The 23,083-nt window shown below is 42.8% G+C and overlaps 1 protein-coding gene across 1 annotated transcript; it reads right to left on the reverse strand.

Annotated features, from left to right (window-relative positions):
• Positions 1-6,982: 6,982 nt before the first annotated feature.
• On the reverse strand, positions 6,983-23,079 carry PDIA4 (protein disulfide isomerase family A member 4). The gene is made up of 10 exons (XM_075083785.1): positions 22,852-23,079; positions 17,666-17,840; positions 15,704-15,909; positions 14,912-15,050; positions 14,188-14,393; positions 13,352-13,510; positions 12,152-12,303; positions 11,597-11,753; positions 11,272-11,505; positions 6,983-10,707 (listed from the first exon to the last, which is right to left on the reverse strand). The coding sequence occupies exons 1-10, from the start codon at positions 22,952-22,954 to the stop codon at positions 10,292-10,294; spliced, it is 1,947 nt and encodes a 648-aa protein (XP_074939886.1). The 5' UTR covers positions 22,955-23,079; the 3' UTR covers positions 6,983-10,291.
• Positions 23,080-23,083: the final 4 nt, after the last annotated feature.

Raw genomic sequence — 23,083 nt, forward strand, 5'->3', positions numbered from 1 at the left:
ACAAGATCAGTAAGCTCATCCTCTCCATCAGCTATCCAGTAACACTTTGTTTTCTTTCTCTAACCCAAAAAGTTTTCATATCTCTAAACAGATGTAGCAGCAATGACAGCCAGGTGTCCCCCAAAGCTGCTCTGTCACTCCCCCTCCTTGACTGGACAGGGGAGAGAAAAATATAATGAAAGGCTCGTGGATTGAGATAAGGACAGGGAGAGATGACTCACCAATTACCATCATGGGCAAAAAAGACTTTTTTTGGGGGAAAATTAATTTAATTTATTACCAATCAAATCAGAGTAGGATAACAAGAAATAAAAACTCAATCTCAAAATGCCTTCCTTCACCCCTCCCTTCTTCCTGGATTTAACTTCACACCCAAATTCTCTACCTCCTCCCCACCAGTGGCACAGGGGGACAGGGAATAGGGGTTGCAGTCAGTTCATCATGTTGTTTGTTCCACTCCTTCCTCCTCAGGGGGAAGATTCCTCACACTCTTCCCCTGCTCCAGCATGGGGTCCCTCCCATGGGAGACCGTTCTTCACAAACTGCTCCAGTGTGGGTCCCTTCCACAGGGTGCAGTCCTTCAGGAACAGACTGCTCCAGCGTGGGTCCCCCACGGGGTCACAAGTCCTGCCAGCAAACCTGCTCCAGCCTGGGCTCCTCTCCTTCCACAGGTCCACAGCGCCTGCCAGGAGCCTACTCCAGTGCAGGCTTCCCACAGGGTCATAGCCTCCGTTGAGCATTCACCTGCTCCAGTGTGGGGTCCTCCACAGGCTGCAGGTGGATATCTGCTCCTCTCTTAACCTCCATGGCCTGCATGGGACAGGCTGCCTCACCATGGTCTTCACCATGGGCTGCAGTAGAATCTCTGCTATCGTGCCTGGAGCACCTCCTCACCCTCCTTCTTCACTGACCTTAGTGTCTGCAGGATTGTTTCTCTCCCATAGTCTCACGCCTCTCTGGCTGCTGTTGTACAGAGTTTTTCTTCCCTTTCTTAAATACATTACCTCAGAGGCACTACCACCGTTGCTGATGGGCTTGGCCTTGGCCACCAGTGGGTCCATCTTGGAGCCGGCTGGCATTGGCCCTATCGGACATAGGGGAAGCTTCTAGCAGCTTCTCACAGAGGCCACCCCTGTAGCCCGACCACTACAAAAACTTTGCCACCAACCTCAATACAGATGGATAGAAAGCTAGAGCATTGTCTCAAGAGATGCACATGTAAGCATTTTTAGGAAGAAAAGGGAAAATTTCTCCTTGACCTTGGGCAGGTGCTATAACCAGTTATAAAAACATGGAGGGTCACACCTCCTACTTAAAGAGAAATTTTTTGGAGGAACATGTCAGTCAACTGTGTTCCAGAAGGAGTTTTGTGCTGTGGATCACAACAGAGTACCAACATGTTCCCGTGACCTCAAGAAATCTGCCTAAGCCTGAAAAATAGGTAGCTTTCTGGCCCTTTCCTCAGCATTTCCCGCTGGCTGGAGCTTTACTGCTTCTTACCACCCTGTTTGTTTAGGATCTTGTCTGAGGTGCTTATTTATCCCATCCAGGAGGATTTTTCCCCTGTAGGTGCATCCCAGATACCAAACTTAAGATTTTTACATTCCACTGCAGGGACCAGTCACCCGATTTTTAGGTACTGAGCCTTTTACTGGATTTAATAAATTGGGACTTGGGATGAAAAAAAACTTTGTTGCAACCATAATGCTGGGTAGATGCTAGTATTGATTATACTAAAATAGCCATAATGCTATTAAGAACTATATCTTCTTATTCTGAAAGGTTAACACTGGATTCCATTTAATAAAGGAGAAAAAAACTTGACCTAGCAGAAATTAAATGTCATAGACAGCAGAGAACCACAAAATAACCCCTTCTTTCTGGTGGCAAATAAATCCAGCAGTGTATTTGTGAATGCATTTGATGGACTTGCTTCATAGACTTTGACTTCAGAAACTAAATTTAGCTGTTAGTTTCTTTGCCTATTAGCAGAACACCTCTTGAGTCAGGCAATGTTTATTCATTCTTTTATCACCATTAAAAAAATGTGTGCTCTACATTGGTTACTGATTTCAGCTAGTGGTAAGATGAAAACCAGGAAGGTTTCAAATCAAACCAGTTTTGTGGGATGTTTTTTTTTCCTTTAACTAGAGTAATGCAAGATCTACAATTCCCACTAGACCATCTTCATACTGTTCTTATTCTATGTCTGAGCTGATGCATTTCTCAGACTAAATGTTTTCCCAGATTTTCTTGCACTCACATAGTTCTTGATCCATATTTTGTAGCAGCATATATGGGTGATTAGCTGTATTGCCTGTCACTGCCTGTTATTCACAGTTACATATGTGTAGTGATCTTTACACATTATCCTGATTTCCTCCTTCCTTTCCACACAGTATGTTTTCCATCAACAAGTTAGGCCTGATCTTTCAAAATGCAGAGTTCCACAGCCAAAAGTATGACATATCCATAGTTCAACAGGATCCCCTCAGTGTTTAAGTACTGTACATCTAATGAAGGTTGACTGTTCCTACAATTCTCAGCAAACCAGGCTGCACTGTTAGGAAACAAACAAAAATACCTCAAACACTGAATTGCTGGTACCATTGAAGTTGTTGCCACAGCATTGTGACCAAATAAAGACTTTTTGATCTTTACCTGTTGTTTTGGACAGCTTCCAGTATTTGGAATTGCCACCCTTACATCCACTGCTGTGCTGATATAGAGAAGACCTGTGCTTCAAAGATCTCTTAATACCGTGGTGAATCTTAGAAGTGAAAGAATGAACACCAAAGCCCACCGTGACTTTTTTTTTTATTTAAAAATGTGACTTTTGTATTTAAACATTGGCTGGTTGGTCCAAATTAAGGGTGATCTCTCAGGAAAAAAAAATAGGCAGGCAGATTAGTAAGGCCACTTATATTTCAATGGACTGGTAAGTACACTAAATACCTCTCTCAATTTGCATCTGCTGTAGTTATGTGCTCTATTACTGCTCCTTCAGGCTCCTTGAAAGCTCTTGAGCAAAGTTCAACCCACCTGGCACTAGGCCTTCTGTGAAGATATTCTGGTTAGAATCGTAGAATGTCCCGAGTTGGAAGGGACCCACAAGGATATCAAGTCCAACTCCTGTTCCCACACAGAACAACCCCAAATTCACACCATGTCTCTGAGGGCATTGTCCAAGTGCTTCTTGAATAGCATCAGGCTTGGTGCCATCACTGCCTCCCTGGGGAGACTGTTCCAGTGCTCCACCACCCTCTGGGTAAAGAACCTTTCTCTAAATATCCAACCTAAACCTCCCCTGGCACATCTTCCTGCCATTCCCTTGGGTCCTGGTTGGGAAGGGCTACAGCTTAATTATAAGATAGTGGAGTTTTACTGGCTATCATTTAGTTATATCTTGAGACTGTAAAAGACCAAAACCAACTAAAAAAAGCATAGAAGAGGAACCAAAACCCACATTAAAATACATGACTAAAGATTACTGTCCAGAGGCATAAGCAAAATAATATGAAATATTTCACATGGTAAGTGAATGCAAAACTGCCTTCCCTACTCAAAGCAGTACCACTTTGAAGAGGCATGTCCCATTTCCTGCATCCTGTGGTTCAGAAATCAATATTAGCATAGCATCAGCAAGGCCTTTGATACTGTCTCCCATAACATCCTCACAGCTAATCTTAGGAAGTGTGGGTTAGATGCGTGGACAGTGAGGTGGATTGAGAACTGGCTGAATGGGACAGCACAGAGTCTGGTTGGAGGCCTGTAACTAGTGGTGTTCCCCAGGGGTCTTGCTGTGTCCAGTCCTGTTCAATACGTTCATCACTGACCCAGACAAAGGGACAGAGCGTACCCTCAGCAAGTTTGCTGATGATACAAAACTGAGGAGCGGCTGATACACCAGAATGCTGTGCTGCCATCCAACGAGACCTGGACAGGCTGGAGAGCTGGGCTGAGGGGAACCTCATGAAATTCAACAAAAGCAAGCATAAGGTCCTGTACCTGGGGATGAACAACGCCATGCACCAGTACATGGAAAGTGGCTCTGCTGAGAAGGACCTGGGAGTGCTGGTGGACATTCATGGGAAGTTGACCATGAGCCAGCAATGTGGCCTTGCGGCCAAGAAGGCCGACAATATCCTGGGGTGCATTAAGAGGAGTGTGGCCAGCAGATCAAGGGAGGTTATCCTCCCCCTCTTCTACACCCTGGTGAGGCCACATCTGGAATACTGTGTCCAGTTTTGGGCTCCCCAGTCCAAGAAAACAGGGAACTACTGAAGAGAGTCCAGCGGAGAGCTACGAAGATGACCGGGGACAGGAGCATCTCCCTTATGAGCAAAGGCTGAGACACTTGCATTTGCTCAGCCTGGACAAGAGAAGACTGAGGGGGGAATCTCATCAGTACTTATAAATATCTGAAGGGTGGTGTCAAGAAGATGGGGCCAGACTTTTCAGTGGAACCCAGTGACAGGACAAAGGGTACAACCTGGAACATGGGAAAACCCACCTGAATATGAGGAAAAACTTCTTTCCTTTGAGGGTGACAGCAGTGGCATAGGCTGCCCAGAGAGGCTGAGGAGTCCCCTTCTCTGGAAATATTCAAAACCCACCTGGATGCAATCCTCTTAAGTGTACATACTCAACCCTGCTCTAGGTGTACATGCTCAACAAGGGGACTGGACAAGATGATCTCTAGAGGTTCCTTCCAACCCCTACTATTCTGCAATCAGCACTTACCAAAGCTTAGGGAGCTTTGGTTGTATTGCTTTTTTTTTTTTTTTTTTTTTTGAAAGAGGTGCCTAGGTTAAATGCAAGTTATTAGCTGAATAAGGAAATTAAACAGCTGAAAACTTGTGGCCTGATCTTTAAATCACTCAGAATAAATGGTCCTGTCTAGCCTTATTTCTCGACTATGGAAATCTGAGTTATTGTTTAATTTTTTCTGACCTAGTTTCTGCTGTATCTTCTTTTATTCTGCTTCTACCATTATGAGCAGCAATTTACCAGGCTGTATTGCAAAACCATTCTCCCCTGTTGTAGGGCAAAACATACTGAATTTCAGGAAGGCTACTGTAACTTAGACAAAGCAAGTAGAAGGGCATTAGTCAAGAGCAGGATGACAAGCATCAGCTTTCACTATGAAGAAACAACTGTCTGTTCAAAACCCCAGCATAAGGAAATCCATCAGAGGACTGGGTTATTGAGAGTGATATGGGTTTTCTTTGCATGATGGGATTAAATACAGCTTTACCTCCTTTATCTTTTTGTTAATCAAGCCACACACAGTTTAGGATTTGAACAAACAGCACTTCTGAAACTGAAACTTCCACCTTTCTAATGTAAGGATTCATGGCAATTCACAGAGCAGATCTCTTCCTCTCTATATACAGAAATTAAACTGGTGAATGACCATGTCCTTCCACACCCAAGTAGTCTCACCCAGCCTCTGCAAAGACATGATAATTTAGATTTCAGGGTGTGTACAGAGCTTGTCCAGATGTTCAGGAATGGTGCAGAAAGCCATGCTGCAAAGGGTCAGATAACAGCAGAATTGCTTCATATAAAACCAGCTCTTCATGGCACAGAAACTCCAGCACTAACATTAACATGACATCAGTCTGTGGCCTCCAAGCATTCACAGCCATTTCTAGAAGAGCTGGCTTCAGCACAGAGCAGTCTCCAAAGAAGCTGAAAGACAACAAGCTGACTGTGAGCTCTGTAGGAAAACATTTCTCCTACCCATGGATGCATGGCTTCATGCCACCTACCATGGATCCAGGCAGGAAAAGAGGGGGAGACCTCCCTTGACAAACACACTGCAGTGATGTGCAGTGATTCCTGCAACACCACTAGCTGAAGTCTCAGAAATGCCTGGCAACTGAAGCAAGGTGCTACAGCATTTCAGTGCTTTTGACTAGGGTTGTCACAGATCAAACCACCACACCTGCTCTGCACTGAAAAGGGAGTTTTGCAACTTAAGTACAGCAAACCAAAGCTAAATAGGTTAATACAAATATCAAATACAAGGCTCTGTACCAGTTTGACTAAGTGGGTTACATTCTTGTTTGCATAGGGCTTGATGTACTCATTACCCCACATCAACAGCTGAATGTACAGACTGCAATACTCAGTCCTCTGATCCTTGTCTGCTTCCAATGCAGGCTGTGACCAAAAAGCCTTTTGGAGCATGGACAGCTTGCAGTGGCTTCTCTTGCCTACCACAAAGGAAAGGACAAAAGTCTGACCACTACTTCTGAAAAGCCTTTAACCCATATATTCTGATTCATGTTCTACTTTTCAGAAGCCAGTTTCCTCACACAGCCTCACGCACAAGAAGAAAGAAACTTTGTGGATTAGTCTCTGGATCTGCAGTGCCTTGCTTGCTACCAACCAAGTCTTGGGCCATACCCAGGCATCACCATAATTAACAGTCTTGAAGTATAAAATTGTTTAAGATAGAAAGCAAGTAATAGCCTTGACTGTGGAGAGACATATCCTTTTACTATTATCAATCTTTTCCAGTACTAAAGCTAGCACTTAATGCAGTATCAAGATCCTAGGCCAGTATTTACCATCACCCTGAATGTCCCACAGAGAACAGATTAACTCACCCCTCAAGGAGTACTGACTGTGCTGGAGTTGCTGCTTACTTCACTCCTTGACCCTTCAGGGAAAGGAAGTGGCCCTGAAGAAGTCTCATGTCTGACTGCTTAAAGATGTACTGCAGTTTATGGAAGATTTTAGTGTATAGGAAATATTTACACCAGGCCAAGCTCCTTGGACTCTACCTGGGAACTGCCAGTCCTGTGCCAAAGCATGAACTGCAGGCTTTTTTCTACCTAGATGTATGATCAGAAGTGATGCCCTATGCTCATCCAGCTGTGGGTGACAGCAAGTGAGGGGCTCCCTTGTTCTTTTACACTGCATACTGTTTATTTATTTCCTTTTGTAAGAATGGAACACAAAAGCCCATCAGTGGCACTTAGGTAATACTTTAATGGAGTTTAGGATGCTTAGGAATACATCCTAGTGCACCAGGAAGGAAAAAGCAGATGTGCATACTGCATTTAATAGCAATTCCAAAAGATGGTATGACCCGTTCGCCTTAAGAGACAATCACATTTAAATCACTTTTCAGGTAGACAGCTTTAACTGAGGCCTAATGATGCAGCCATCCCGGTTAGTTTCACAAATTTGATGTGATGTTGATAGTACACACAGCAGAGAATAGGATATTGGAACTAAGGAGAGCAGTTTGCTTTCCAGTATGCCTTTGCCCAAAGCAGAAAGGCAACAGTACCCTCTCATCTTCCTGGGAAGTGATCAAGATAAATACATCTATTACAGCATACAGATGCCAAGGTGTGTGGCAGAGTCAACAACTCACAGGAAATGCAGCCAGAAAAGACCAATGTAAGGATGTATCAATTCCTCATTCCCTTTACTGCTTATATCCCAAACCTATAACCTACCTGAGGTAACGCTGCCTGCTCTTGCGGCTCACAGCTGTCAAGAAATTAAGTTAGCAATACTAAAACTAGCATATTCTTCTTCCTTATTCAGCTCTGACTAAAGCACTGTGGCTCCAGAACAGAATTCAGGTCTTTGAGCATAGCCCCAAAGTAACTGTATACCAGGCTGCCTCCACCTGGAAGGGCAGGGAAAAGAAATCCGGCAGGAGTGCCATGCAAGCACACCTTGGACATTCCCCTGGGCCTTGTGCCTTTTATTGCGATGAGGACTCCCAGCAGGCTGGAGAGGTTGTTTTCATCCCAGAGCGGTGTCAGCTCATGCTGGGAGGAAGTCTATAGAAACATTGGCTATGACAGTCTACAGCATTGGCAATGACAATGTTAGTAAGTTAGCACTTGCAAGAAGAGAGGGGAGAAACTCATGATCAACTTTTACACTTATTGTCCCAAGAAGAATGGAGCTTCAGCCCTGACTAGTCCCTACCACCAGCAAAGGTACTTTTCACGCTCCCTTCCACATGTTCCATATTTATCCAAGTCCTCCTGTTGATTAGGCAACATCTGTTTTGGAATAAATCCCTACAAGCCTGCAACTCCTTAACAAGCAGGAGCAATTTAGTTCCCTGCAGTATTACTCAAGGTTTTTGCTTAGAAATAGAAACTGAACTACGTTTAAGAACTGATTAAAAAAAACATCTGTGCCTACTTCTTTGAAGAACTGAGTTGATCTCAACTGGCAGACAGGACAGAACTTGCTACTTGGATTACGTACACTTATGTAAAGCTGAAAAAAGTCACCTCTAATTAAGCTGGTGCTCAGCTAAACCTGATCTCAGTCCTGTTGCCAAAGCACAGACATTTAAATCGCAGATCATGGCCTGTGAAGGCTCTACAGAAAAGCTGCAAACAGAAATAGCAAGTGATGGGAAGATAATGCACTTGGTAAGAGTTTTGTAGGTGAAATACTGCATAAGCTTAACGCATATCTGTACATTTAAAAGACAGTAGAGAAAAAAATCTTCAACTATGAAAAGAGGAGACTGACAATGCCAGAGCCTGAAGTGAATTATTACACTGCTTTAACACAAAGCAGCAATTGATCTGATACTGAATAGTTGCTTAGCACCTCCTAGCTTTTGCTGATAAACAATGGGAGCTGAATGGCATTCAAACACACCCCAGTACTCCTGGAGATTTGATACTGTCCCCTTCTTTTGTAATCTGCTGGTGAGTTTTGTTTGCAAGCTTCAGATAAATTGTTAAGTAAGAGAAAGCCTTCAAGCAGTCACATACACCTCTGGAAGAACAACTTGATAACAACCCGTGGCTAACAGTGGGAAACTGTCCTCTTAAGACAGCAGGGAGACATGTCCCTTCAACAGTGATGCAAAGTGCAATACAAAAGCATAGGGATTACACAGCCCCTTGCAGGCCCTTTTGTGTCTTTATACCTTAACAGCCACCTCCTGGACACGAGTTTACCCTTGTACACAGAAGGCTGCAGAAAAAAGACAGAAGATTGGCAGCAGTTTTAGATTTGCACACCTTCCAAAAAGTTGAAAACTAATGCAACAAGGAAGGACTGAAGTTGAAAGCTAATGCTGAAGGAATACTGATGATATTGATCTTTTGTAAGACAGAAAACAGTGCTTCTAGGAGAGAAGCAGTACCCATAAAATGAAATATGTATCAAAACTACCTCAGTGACACTCAAGTCCCACACACCACAGCATCACAGCTCTGAGAAGAGGCAGAAAATGCTTCTGGAATATGTAAGTCTGCCACCTCAACATGTCCCATAAATTTGTGGATGTATCTAAACTGGGACATTCAAGATCAAGATCCACTTTTAAATGCACATACTTCCAAGTAAAGCTTAGAGTGGATGTGATCTTCCTTTATACCTGCAGTAACTGCCACAGAAATAAAGTCCATCAGAAAGTCTTGGTCTGCTTCCCCAAAAGAAAATCACTATCAAACACTTTCCTCTCTGCAAAAGGAAAGGAAACAGTAACACAGATCTGATACCAGAATCCAAGCATTACCACCCACAAGATGCTCTTTCCACCACACTCCAACTCCTTCAAAATATACTTGGGAAGACTAAGATATAAATGGGTCAGTACGGACTAGTAAAGAGAGGTAAATTAGAAAAACTTGCTATTTTAGCATTACCCTCTCTACAGAGGGGCACAAAGCAAAAGCAGACAGGTCTAGAGCACATTTAGTTAACAAGACACCATGTCTTATTTCAATAGGACTGAACAATTCATTGATACTTTAGAAAACCTCCATTCTTACCCTCAGTAATGAGCAAAGATATAGTCACACGAATAGGTATACAGAAACGTAACAGAAGAAAGATTGGCTCAAAACACCCTTCCCCCCAGTAACCATACCAACAAATAAGAGAAAGAAACCTGTTCGGTGTAGGCATTTGGTTTTCCCTCTCTTTCTGGTAATATCTTTTAACTTTAAAAAAAGAAAAACAAACAAAAAAACAGCAAACAAAAAACCCCAGAAACAACAGAACAGTTGCATTGGAGGCAAAGAATCAAGCTTAAGATAGTCACAAAAAATAAAGGATGTATTTTCTCCAAAGATCAAAACCGTAACTAATATAAGACATTCATATTAAAGAAGTTGTTCAGTGTCCAGAAAAAATTCTGCCGTATAAAAAAAGATACTGCAATTGCTTTACTGCTCAAGGATTTCCTTGCGTAAACTGCTTAATTCTTCTCTCATCAAGGTTTGTCAGTAACTTGCTTTAACTACATTGTACAAACAATTTTTCTTCACCACCCTCATCTTATCTAAAGCTCTTCTTTTGTTCTGGAGAGTTTTGTTGCATGCTCCTCTATAAATTTGCTCAAATGCTCTAAATCTCTGTCCCCGCCTTCAAATTTAATAGGGTTGTTCTTCTTGTCCCTCGGAGCAAAGTAGATAGTGGGAAATCCCTCCACTTTGTAGCGGTCACTCATCACATCGTTGGCAGTAGCATCCATTTTGGCTATGACTAGATTTTTCTCATTCTTGTATTTTTTGCCTAGCTCGGTATACACTGGTTCTAGTTTCTTGCAGTGTCCACACCATGGGGCATAGAACTCTATAAGAACATCATTTTTTGGATCCATTACTATGGTGTCAAAAGTTTTACCCACTACCACTTTCACAGGCCCTTTGTTATTTTTTGGCACTGGCTGGGACTTCACAATAGGCTTCAGTTTTCCTAGAAGGAAGCAAAACACATACCATTTCATTGTTAGAATACAGTAAGAGCAGCCCTTATGATCTCCCCCAAGAAAGGGCAGAAGTACATCCTCCCACCAGGGAAAAAGCATTGCACCAGTAAGTGAGCTTACCTCTGCATGAAACGTAGGCTAGCTTGCTGGTGACCTTTTAGAACAATAACCTTGTGAAATATGGGCAATCTGTTTCACAATTCCCTAGAACCTTTCTACCTCTTTTTATTGCTGTCCACCCACAACAGTTAGACAGTGATTTATTGTATTTGGGACTAGTATAAATTATCAGCTCACACTTCAAAGCTGCAAGAACATTTTAGGCTTGCCAAACATCCTCAGTTTTAGAATATAGCTAGATGCCACAGCATAGTCCAAGCAACAAAGTTAATGATCTGAGATAAAAAAAGGCAAGAAACATCCAGAAGCTTTAAGCCACAGAGCACTGTAAGGTTGCATGTATGAATTTATTGTAGTCGTTGCGTCAGGAAAAACTCTTTGAAGGGGAAACAAAGCAAATGACTTAGAGAACCCTACTTTAGAAACTGTACCTTTTTTGAATGCCACCACAAATTGCCTGAGTACATCAGTGTCAAACTCTTCTGGCTCCATGGCATATTTCTTGCCACCTTCATCCAAAATAGCGACGTTGACATCCTCTCCACTCTCAAGCAGGCCTAGATCTTTTATTTCAGAAGAATAATCTTCCTCATCAGAAACAGCAAACACATATTCAGGGAAGTCTTTGGCTACTTCCAGGACTTTGCCTCTCCAGTACTGGGTAGCTGAAAAAACAGAACATGGGATTAGTAATTTCTGATTACTTACTGCTTGCTTCCTCCCAAAGTGGAGGAATGGTAAACTTAGCGATCTTACCAACACGATAGTCGAAACTAAAGTCTACAGAATAATAGACAACCACTAGAGGACGCTTAGCATATCTTTTAGCATCATTGGAAGGCTTGCGATGACCAACTAGAGGCAAAGCATGTTTTACCACGTGCTGTTCAATTTCTGAGCCATCTGTAGAGTCCTGATTAAAAAACATGCAGAAAAAATGGTCAGACAAATGGATTTAAGTGGCATTTCTGTTACATCTACTGAAAACCAATATTGATGCATAAATGAGAAAGGGGCGTGTTATAAACAATGCTGTCACCATATTCTTCAAATCCTTGAGCACTAAAAATAGTTTGGTATTCTACCCTTAAACTGAATATTATAATGATACATTATTATTTAAATACGTAACCTCTGGGTTAATTTCATAAAACATTCTCAAACAAAGCAATACCATTTCAGGGGACAAATAGGTTGCCTCAAATATGTAGTGCAGTACTTCCAACAGGAAGAGGCCAACTGCTCATAAACGCAAAGAAAGAGAACCCTCAATTCGCACACAAACTTTCTAGCTTTGGATCAGCTACTCACTTTAAGATCCAAAACATGCATCTTGGCCTCGTGCTTTGACTGAAATTTTTCTGGCTGCATGACAACCAGTTTTCCTGGAGATGCTTTCAATAGTTTTGCGATCTCATTGCTGAAGGTGTGATGGAACTTGTAATCTTCTCTTAAACTATTCGCTGAAAAATTAAGGTTAGGGAGAAGGAAAAGTCATCAAGAAGTGAACCAACAGCCTCCGACTGAAATCTTGAGACTGCACTGCAAGGAAGCTCTCCTCCCATTCTCAGTGGGACATGGAACAACCCAGAGTCTTGGAAAACATGCAAGAAGCATGTGAAGATACGTACAATTTGAGTAGCACTACTTGAATGTTGTTCAACAGCCCATCTACTTGATACGTTATTCTACATATTAAAAAACCTTGAACACCTTCCAACACACATACAGTGAAACAGCTATTTGTTTATCAGTCTCCTACCTCTTGGCTTCCCACCAAGTAACAGAAAGTAGAGCTGGAAAGGAACTCACCTAGGTCACCTAGTCAATCTATTTGCTTTGGGGCAGCTTGGGAAACAGTTCTGTATCTTGCTATGCTGGAGCAACCAAATCAGTTCCTAATCCAACTATAAATGACAGCAGCCTTAGAAGCAGGCATAGCCAGGGGGAGAATTGCCCACACTGCTCTCAAGGCTCCGGCAGAAACCAAAGGTGGCTGTGAGTAGTTCAATCATGTGAGACGCAGACTGATTAAAGGAACCAAGACAGTCCATGTGTCACGTCAAAGGGGTTTCTAAGAATAAACATTGCCAGGAGTAGTCTAAACTGATCCCATCCCAAACAAGTTCAGCAGAGTCCAGCCTCTGGAACTGTCAGATATGAAACAAGCAATAGCAGATGGCAAAGCTAGCAAGGCTTTAAGCCAAGAAGTTGCAATTTGTTCCTCAGCTAGGAATTTTCCCTCCTCTCTAGTTTGAATGTATTTAGGGACACAATATCAAAGAGGAGTTATCTCCTATGACTGGCTGATATTTTAGTTGCAGCCTCAAAACCTGGTGTAAGCTTTTTTTCTTGAGTACAAGTAGATCACCACCCTTCAATCCCCTCTTATTTCTCCCCAACCTCCCCCACTGAACTAAGAGCAGAAATAAAGGATCTCTCCATGCCCAAAGTCCTGGGCAGAATCTCAACAAAACATACATTTCATTAATATTTTAAAACATTCTTTACCTGCTTCCTGATAGAGCTGATATGCTTTGTCATTCTCTCCACTAAAGACACCAATGATGATGATATCATCCCCATCCTTCAGAAATTCCTGTACCTGCTTGGTAGCCTGAATCTGTTTGGATGGAGGACCAGCCTGCTCAATCATGTAGTCAACAATACCTGTGAGAGAAACCCACCCCCAAAAAGTTGCTTAGAACATGTATCGAACTAAAAGGTTCAGGCATTCATTCTATGACACTGTTTAACACCACATTTCCCATGGACAACTTTCTGTGCAGCCTTCCCACGTTAACTGAAAGACCAAATCAACAAGACCCTCGGCCCATTTTTAAAGCTGCAGTTAAAGATACTCTATTTCAGGTTGGTTTCAGAAGAGGTGGTCAAGCATAAGTTCCACGGATATCAGCTGATCTTTTGAGTAACCCTCCTTTATGAAATTTCAGACCCTTCACTGTCTCCCAAACCTGTTATGAGCCAAAGTTCTACTTGGATAGTCTTAAGTCTTCCCTCTTATTGAAACCTAATACTGAGCACTTTGCCAGTCCTTATGGTACATTCCAGTGCCATTAAAGGCTGCCCATTTACTCATACTGCCACTGCTTCACTATGTGTATTTAACTTACTTTATGTTAAAAGGAGCTCTTAGTACCACCATAAGATGTTATAAAGATTAGAATCAAATTTATACTACTGGCCTATGTAGGTATGAACGCACATTTTCCAGGTTTCCCCAACTACCACTGCTACAATGTTAACAAGTCTGCAAGTCCTATAGATACATCAAAACATTTGTGGTCAATCCCTCAGAAAATAAGAAAAAACAGAACTTGTAGTACCGTATTTTTCCCGTGGACCACTGTAGTCATAAGGTTTGCCCTTGCGGAAGATTTTCAGAGTTGGGTAGCCAGTAACATCAAACTTCTTTGCAAGCTCAGTTTCAGCAGTGGCATCAACTTTAGCCAGGGGAATAGGAGGTATGCGCTTGCTAAGCTCCTGGGCAGCCTTCTCGTATTCTGGAGCAAGCCTTTTGCAGTGTCCACACCTAGGGAAGGCAAGGGGAACTCAGTTTTACAAGCCATGAGTCCTGCTAGGTACCTTCTACCTCTGAAGTGGAAGAGTTACATGTTCCAGACTGGAGAAAGTAGAAATGGGGTAATTCAATCTACAGAGGACATTTCAGTTCAGGAAGACTTGTCTCTCCAGCCTGAACCTAGCCTCTATGTCTGGCCCCACATACATAATTTCATTTTTAGAGGCCATTTTTCAACTAAGGACCAACTCCCTTTGGTTTTCAGTATCTCTCAACATGTTCCCAAATTAGTAAATAAGGAGAATCTTCAGTCAAGTTTTGGAGCCCACCCCTTGCTGAGACACAGATCTAGTCTAGTTTTCAAGTGACTTGTAATGCCATCCTAGGTCCAGATTAGAAGTAAGGTAGACCAGAGCTACTCATACCTGAACAAGGCAAGCCTCTAAGAGAGGCATAACAGAAAACAGGTTCACCAAGCATGCTCAGGCCAGCTGTGCTAGGGAAGTACAGGCGACTGCCTTGTTGCTTACCATGGAGCATAGAACTCCACCAGGATTATGTCAGCACTATTCACGATGTCATCAAAATTATCCTGGGTCAATACCAGGGTAGCTTCTGGTGGAGGGGTCCAACTGGGGTCGGCAATCTCCTTGACTTTGGCCAAAATTGCTGAAATTCAGTTCAATAGCCCAATCAGCAAGTTTGTATTATCATTACAGTAGCATATCGAATGCAAGAGTTGATATCAAGAATTTAAAATCAGAGTGGCAAGCATGGTCTTGGACCAAAGTTTACATCTCAAGCATACAGAAGAATACTTTCTTTATCAAGCTCCTTTATGCTTTACTTCATCTTTGGTATTGGCAAGAAGGTCTTCTCTTAACCCCATAGAGCATCTTACTTATGCAGAACACAGATCTGTACTTTGCAGCACCCTAGCACATGAATTCCATCTCAAGAGAGACAGAAAAGGTAGTTTCCTCTCTGACTAAAGTTGGACACATTCATTAAGCAAGAAACAAGTGGTTTTATACACAGCCAAAATACAGATCAGATGCCTCTTATTAGCTGATCCTTCAGCAAGCATGAGACTACCTCCTCTTCTAGTCAAGTAATTTCTAGAAACCTTCCATCAGTAACAGCACTACCCACTACCTGCAAAGTTGTCCTCTAGCATACAGCCAACTGAGAAGACAGGCAAAATTTCAGCCTTCATAATATTATTCTGCTTAAGATAGAGTAACTTGAGATGAGAGTCCTTAAAAATAGTCACATATACTACTTTGCTTTCTTACAGAGAACTGCAAAGTACTGGTGCTTACCATCTTCGGTCCGAGAACCGTCATAGTCAACAGGTTGGCCTTTTTTCAGGATTTTGATGGTTGGGTAGCCACTGACATCAAAACGACTTGCTAGCGAAGTAGCTGCAGTAGCATCTATTTTGGCCACTGGAATAGGAGGGTCATTTTCCTTCAGAGTTTTGGCTATCTTTTCATATTCTGGAGCAAACTGCTTGCAATGCCCACACCTGTCAGAGGAAGACACAAGCAGATACATAAATGTACAAGAGACCCACAAGGCTATTTTGCTATTCTGCATTTCCAGAATGCCTTCTGACAGATGTTCATAACATCAACATAAGAACGTTTGTCTTGCTCTGTTTTCAGATCATGGAGAGATAGGGAGTAAGTGTACCTAACGTGCTGTTTGTTCAAATCCCAACTTTTTTTTTTCTTCATTCAAAAGGCAACACATTTCCATATGCATTTTATAAAGCCATTGTAAAAAAATTTAAAAATTCCTTTTAAAACAAAATTGCAAACCTTGTACTATGCTTCTTCCTGGCCCCCCAAATATGGTCTTATTCAGACCAGCTTCTCCCTAATCCAGGTTCATCTTCTCTACCCAGCACCCTAAATTGAACTAAAGGGAAAAATGAACCAGTAGTTAAGGTGGCCTAATGAAATCCCACACCCACCATGGTATTGCAGCACCTGCTCTCTCTCTGGCCACACCAGAACTCTTTGGGAAAAGCAGAGGGTCCTGATGCAGAAGCTAGGACAACAGAGGATATCACCATAAGAAAAGCCAAATATAGCTTGATGAGCTGAAGATGAAACCAGGAAAATGAAGGAAAAAAAAAAAAAAAAAAAGAGGGAAAGTCACATAGCAGACAGCCTATACTCCTTAGCCTCTCAGCTGGCAGGAGGGGGAGTAGAAAAAAACAGAGAGGTGTTTAGTTTGTGATGACCACATATCTTTCTGCTCAGATAAATTAAGCTACACGTTCAGTTTTCATGCAGGCAAACCACAGCTGCAGAAATAGTACCTACAACCACGCAGGTATAGGATTCTCTGTAATGAGTGTGGCATTAATTAAAATACAACTCCACCTCAAGCAATATCATAATCTCCCCTCTATTCAAAGACTAGAAAAGGACAAGTGAGTAAGTTGTCTTTATATCACTAAGGAAGAGAGGTTCTGGCTGCAACACTAACTCAGCAATTTGACTGCAAACATATTCTAGTCTTGTTTTTCCCCACTAACTATCCCTATTATTTTTGTCCATAAGAATGCAAGACAAGATACATTCTGGCCAAAATTCTTTGTCTCAGTTGTATGTAGGTAAATCCATTGTAGCTCCCCTGCGCACACTGGCATTGCTCTGTGTACCCTGGTATGCCTGCAGAATTATCATCATTAGGTAGATGCATGAGGCGCTATTTAAACTGATAATATGACCAAACTATGTCCTTACTCACACCACACCCTTCTGGCAAGGACAGAGATTTGAACTTGAGAAGGTAAACCTTCAACCAATTCCCCTGCTAGGGAAGTCTCCTCCATTCCTTCATCTAAATAAGCAAATACACTAGTTCTCAGTGGGCCAGCAAAAGGACACAATAGCAGGCTGCAAGATCACACTGCGTGACTTCTCTGGAACTCACTGGGACCATCTCTGTTCCCTAACAGGCACAGAGCAGGGATGGAACCAGGGCTGTGCTTCCCTTGGCATGTGATTCCTCAGCATGACTCACATCTGTGGAGAAAGAACAGGCAGTTGCATGGTACAGGGGCAGGGAGAAGGGTACCTCCCACCACCAGAACCACCTCCTACCCTGGACTACGGCAGAGTCCAGTGCTTCTTCTGTAGGCAAGCTACTCCTAAATAATTTTTAAGATTGCAAACCAAGCTCACTTTTTAGGAGTGCGTGCTGTCAGAGAAGCCCCCAACAGCCACCCCATCCTGCACCTAAGGAAGTACCACAGGCTGTGAACCCACCATGGTGCATAGAACTCCAACAGCACAGTGTCCTTGTCTGCAGTAAAGGCATCAAAGTTTGCATCATTCAAGACTAATATGCCATTTTCTTCTTTAACTTCAGAATCATCATCATCATCTTCATCATCTTTGTCATCATCATCACCTTCATCATCAGCTTCCTTTGTAAGAGATTCTGGAAAAGTAAAAGTGCAATATGGATTAGATTGTGTCAAGTTTAACATTAAAATAGCACTACCAGGTTACAGATGGATTAAGTATGTCCTGTGGTTAAAAAAAAAAAAAAATCAACACAGGCTAGCTCCTGCTTTACATATATCGACAGCTACCTCAGTCTGCAAAGAGTTGTGACTCTGATGTTTGCTTGGTACCATTTCATTGCTGTCCACACTATGCCAGCTAACAATATCAATATTTCAATGAAGTGACAACATGTATTTCAGTCTTCAGGGAAAACTGACAAAATGGACACAACAAGAATCAATGCAGACCTGTGTGACAGTTGCTACCAAAGTCTGTTGGGTGTCTTGTTGAAATGTGGGAAGTGAGGCACCAGACATGTTTTGTTGGGCAAGAAGGGCACATATATGATACCTGAATTCAAACAGAAGCACTCTATCATGCAGCAAACCAGATGTCCTTCAAGCACAGCAACTTGTGTTTGGAAAAATTAGGCATCTTGTACCAAAAAAGCAGATGTTATGTGTCCCCAATACTTTCCTTGTATCCTTACTTGCCACACTTGTAACATAACTGCTATGCTCTGCCTGTGTGAAGGTCTAATACTACTACTGCTAAGGTGGTTTAGAGGCAGCACTTACAGATTATGCTTCTGTTCTTGACTGCTCAATCCCACCCCTGCCACCTCAATGTAACTGGCTTTCAGTTAAAGTAATATTTCAGTTATGCAATTCACCAAAAAGGTTTTTCACCCACAGGAGCATCATTCTGTTCTGGATCAGCACCAGGCTGCAGAGTGAGTGTAAAATCAAATAAGTAAATGACTGTCACAGAAGTCCTGTCTAAACCCACTTCCATGCATTTGGCAGATGCAAGGTTCTTTTCTGTAATAAATGGAGTGAAAAAGTCTTTCCAGAACTTTTGGGGAGGCCTTTGATTTAAGGAGACTGAAACCGCTAGTCCAGAACAGGCCTTTCAAGTAAAAAGCAGATCTGCTAAATTACCAAAGTTCGCACACGAGATCTGAAGCCAGGACATTTTAACTGGTTCAATCTTTGTTGGCTTGGAATCTGAGATGGTTTCTTTAACATTTGATCTTTCACATGTTCCCCTAAACTTTTTTTTAAAACTGCTACCATTCAAGGCAAGCAGGCCTTCCTGAATGACTTTAAAGGCATTTCAGCCACTCAACAAGTCATGAAAATACCTCACCCCTAATGAAAACTATAACAATGAAGCTAAGGCCCTTTCAAATCACTGGAAGATCAGGATTACAAAAAAAAAAAAAAAAAAAGAGAGAGATTAAGGTTTCTTGTTCAAAACTGTTCTCAACTTTAATTGACTTTTTGACTAAGCTGACAAGAGTTACTACAGTATGGCAGCAGACCATGTACATGTAAGTTACTTTTCAGAACAAGAATTCTGAAAATGCTCTGATTTCACCTGGAATTAGAAAGTCAATAATGATAAATATGTAGTATCCAGGTATGACAGAGTGATTAAAAACAAAACCCACTGTTCTCAGACCAACAGCAGACCATAGGTACAAGCTCACTGTGGACATAATGATGAGGCTGAATTGCAACAGCCATTTTTCTATTAGAAGATGGTATTAAAAGAATAAGTCTATATGCTCTCAGAAAACCATATGCAGCCCTGGAGAGCACACATTAATTTTAATTAGAAGCCAACTTTATACACCACCAACATATTATAACTTCTGATGAGCAGAAAGATCACAGGATATCATTTATCACACAACAGTAGTCACCTGGATTAAGTTCCTTCAAAAACTATTACTGTTTCACCTGATCTATGAAGCAACTAAAAGCACTATTTGCAAGTGGACAATGCCTCCTGTGTTGCTGCCTCTGAACACTTGCAGTGAAAGGGCTGAAGTCTCAAACAACCTTGAAGCAAATCTACAGCAGCCATGTACCTACAGGACTGCACAGGTGAAAAAAAGCTAGTTTTCAAGGGCTTTCAGCAGTCAAAAATTCTGCTTACATGCATGCCCGGCAGTTTGGAGGGCTATGTTTCACTGCAGGGTGTTCGTGGTTGGTCTGTGTCCAAATTACCAGTGAGTTGTGCAATGCCCATTGCTTTTCCAAGCAAATAATTTCAGACTTGATTTTTCCTGACAAGAGAATTTGAGCAAAACTAGTCAGCCAGTTCTGCTCCTGCATGTCTGAAACCAGCAGGCTACGACTCTCATTCCTGCTTACTACACTGACTATCCACCCCTGAGAGAAAAAGGCCACCACAGTTACCGTGGCATAGGCTCAGAGTTTAGAAAGCAGAGAACAAAGCATCACCTACAAAAACGTGCAGAAGTGGAAAATGTTACCACTAGATCTACCATCCATCACTGAAACAGTTTTGTATCTTTCACTGCAAGCACCTGTACATTTCACTGCAAGCGCCTGCCATCCTGAAACTTCCTTGACAGTGATACATTGTCATGGGCATTATAGATACCCACTACTTCCTCCTCGTTGGAGGTGGGAGGCAGGAGAGTAGCCTTAACAGGACTCCAGCTTTTCCCAACTGGCTTACAGAGGGCATGCATTTCGGGAAAAAGTTAACCACACCTATAAAATTGTTCCTTAAGAGCACAGACTCACCCTCTGTAGACTCCAGTTTCACCGACACCTAGGGCTATCACAGCTGCCTGTAAAATCCCCTTTAGTGTTGGGACTGAAAGACCTGCTTCGAGGACATCACCAAGTATGAGAGAGGTAAGCTGGACTCTTTTCATTAAGAACAAGAAACTTGCCTTTGCATTAGTGATTTACAATCTGAATAGACTCATTCTGTATCTGTTATAACTGCGAGACCTGATATGGTAGAAGTAGCTAATAAATATTTGCATAAAACAGCTCATGAAAATAAAATAGTTGCACCCAAAGTGAAATGCCTTTGTTTCTTAAAGCTACTTGTGAAGCAGGTAGACAAACCAACAAGTGACAGTTGTGGCTAAAACCTGTCCCCTAGTAAAATACTTCATTTTACACCACCAGAGCATTTCCACAAACTTCAACACATTTTTACCTAAGCCAAAAATCACGATGAAGGTAAGTAACACTCATTTTAAGACTTCAGGTACATGACATTGGCTGGCAGGCCGTATTCAGGATGACAACTACTCTACGCAAAATTAATTCTTTTAGTAACTTCACTGAACTTTCAGCATTTATTGGAAGTCTGGCCTAGTGACTTTTTCTTAAGCTGCATCCAGACATCAATGACTTCTGGATTCTGCCTGAAAGCTTCCTTTTGAGCAGGGCACCGCAGTGTGCATTTCTCAACAGGATGAGCTCATTTTTCAGAAACACAGAAGTCAGGTCTTGTAATCACTTGCCAGGGCTTTCAATAGCCTTTTTCCGAGAGCAGTCTTCCTCAGCCTTTTCTGTAGTGGATCCTTTACATGACCCCTCCTTTTCTTTCATCAGGATCCAAAGGGCGTAACAGTCATTACCTAGGCTAACCTTGCTGCAAGCATATTTTCCTCACTGCCCTGGTCAAACTTCTCTTCCAAAACCATACAGTGCAACAAGCCTGGTTTCATCTGAATTTTTCACTGTCCAAACAATCAATTTACATAAGGTTACTTGCTTGTTGCCAAGTAAATTTGTTCCACTTAATACAGGTCTGCATGTCAAGGGCACAAACGGAAATCCCTAACTATGTGTATTTTTAAAGCAAAAACTTGGTGAAGTCTAGTACATGATTTATATACAATTTTGAGATACACAATAGAAATAGGAAAATGCAATGGATAAGTGTTCAGCTTGCACACAGTAGGAAAGACTTTCATCACCGTGCATCTTTGATCCTGAGAACCCATATAATGAAAAGAGCAGCACACATGGGAAATACTGATAAGAGCCTGGCCCACAAGAAGCTAAGCTACTGCTGCCAGCCACAGCACCCAGACTTTGCTGTAACATCGCAGGTGATACTTCATCATTTGAAGGTAGTAGGGGAAATCAATACTGGGTTTTGTCACATGCTATAAAGTGATGACAACTAAGCGTTCTAGCTAAAAGCAGAGAAACAGACATAATACAGAATCTTCCTGTAAAGCTTCCTGTAAACCTCTAAGCTGAAATACCTGTATCTCCTTATTGCAGATACTATATCCTACTAAAAAAAAATTTTGATCTTTATCCTACAGATCACAGCTGGTCACACAGATAAGGTACCTGACATAAATGCATTTCTTCAAGTTTCAGTGCCTGTTCACTGAGCATGAATTTGCAGGGCAGGAGTTCAGGAGGTCATCCATAATCCTGTCTCCCTCAATGCCCTTTAATACTTAACATACAGCAGTGTGAACATAGAAAATATGAAAGATGTAGGATTTCTCAAAATCCACGTGAAAGATGCTTGAAAACAAGGAAAAGAAGCACCTTCAAATGCCTGCCTCCTACGTACAGGTGCTAAACTTGGTAAGTCAGAGCAGCGTTGTTTCAGCTAATTTTGGAAAGGCACGCATCAGTGAAATCTAAAGACAATGGGAAGAAACACCAAGAAACTAGAGACACATGGCCTTCCTTCTAGGAAAATATAAACAATCAGTTTGAAACACACAGAACACCCAGATCCCCTGAACGAAGGGATAAGGAAAAGAGCACTCTGTTGGATAACGAAATTGCAAATTTACTTGCAATTTAAAAGTGAGTAATTGCCGAAATGGTCAATTACTAGCTTTTAATTCCGTGTTTAGAAGAGGCGAGGCAGAGCTGCCGCGCAGAGGAGACACGAACAGCGCTGTGACAAGCAGACTCTCCAAGACATCAGCGCCTTCACAGCGCGGGGTCACCCCAGAGACCCGCAGGGAGCCGCAGCCCGCGACCACCCAGCGCCGCGCGGGGGGCGCGGGGCCGCGCACTGGACGCCGAGACACCCACGCGCCCAACGGCTGCCGGCGCCAGCGCGTTCCCCTCCTCACCCGCACGCAGCCCGTCCCCTGCCCGCGCTCAACCCCAGCCCCCCGCGCTCACCGCTGTCGTCGTCGAAGTCCTCGGCCGCCGCGCCCCGCGCCAGGAAAGCGACCTGGACCAGCCCCAGCAGCAGCACCAGCACCCACAGCGCGCTCAACCTCATCCCGCCGCCGCCGCCGCCGCCCCGCTCCTCACTACGCCGCGGCCCGCACAGCCCCTCGCGGGACGCCGCGCCTGCTGATTGGCCGCTGCCTTGCGACGCGCGCGGCGCGGCCGCCAATCGCCTCGCGTG

This window comes from Phalacrocorax aristotelis, chromosome 2 (assembly GCF_949628215.1).
Source record: "Phalacrocorax aristotelis chromosome 2, bGulAri2.1, whole genome shotgun sequence".
Classification (NCBI taxonomy): domain Eukaryota; kingdom Metazoa; phylum Chordata; class Aves; order Suliformes; family Phalacrocoracidae; genus Phalacrocorax; species Phalacrocorax aristotelis.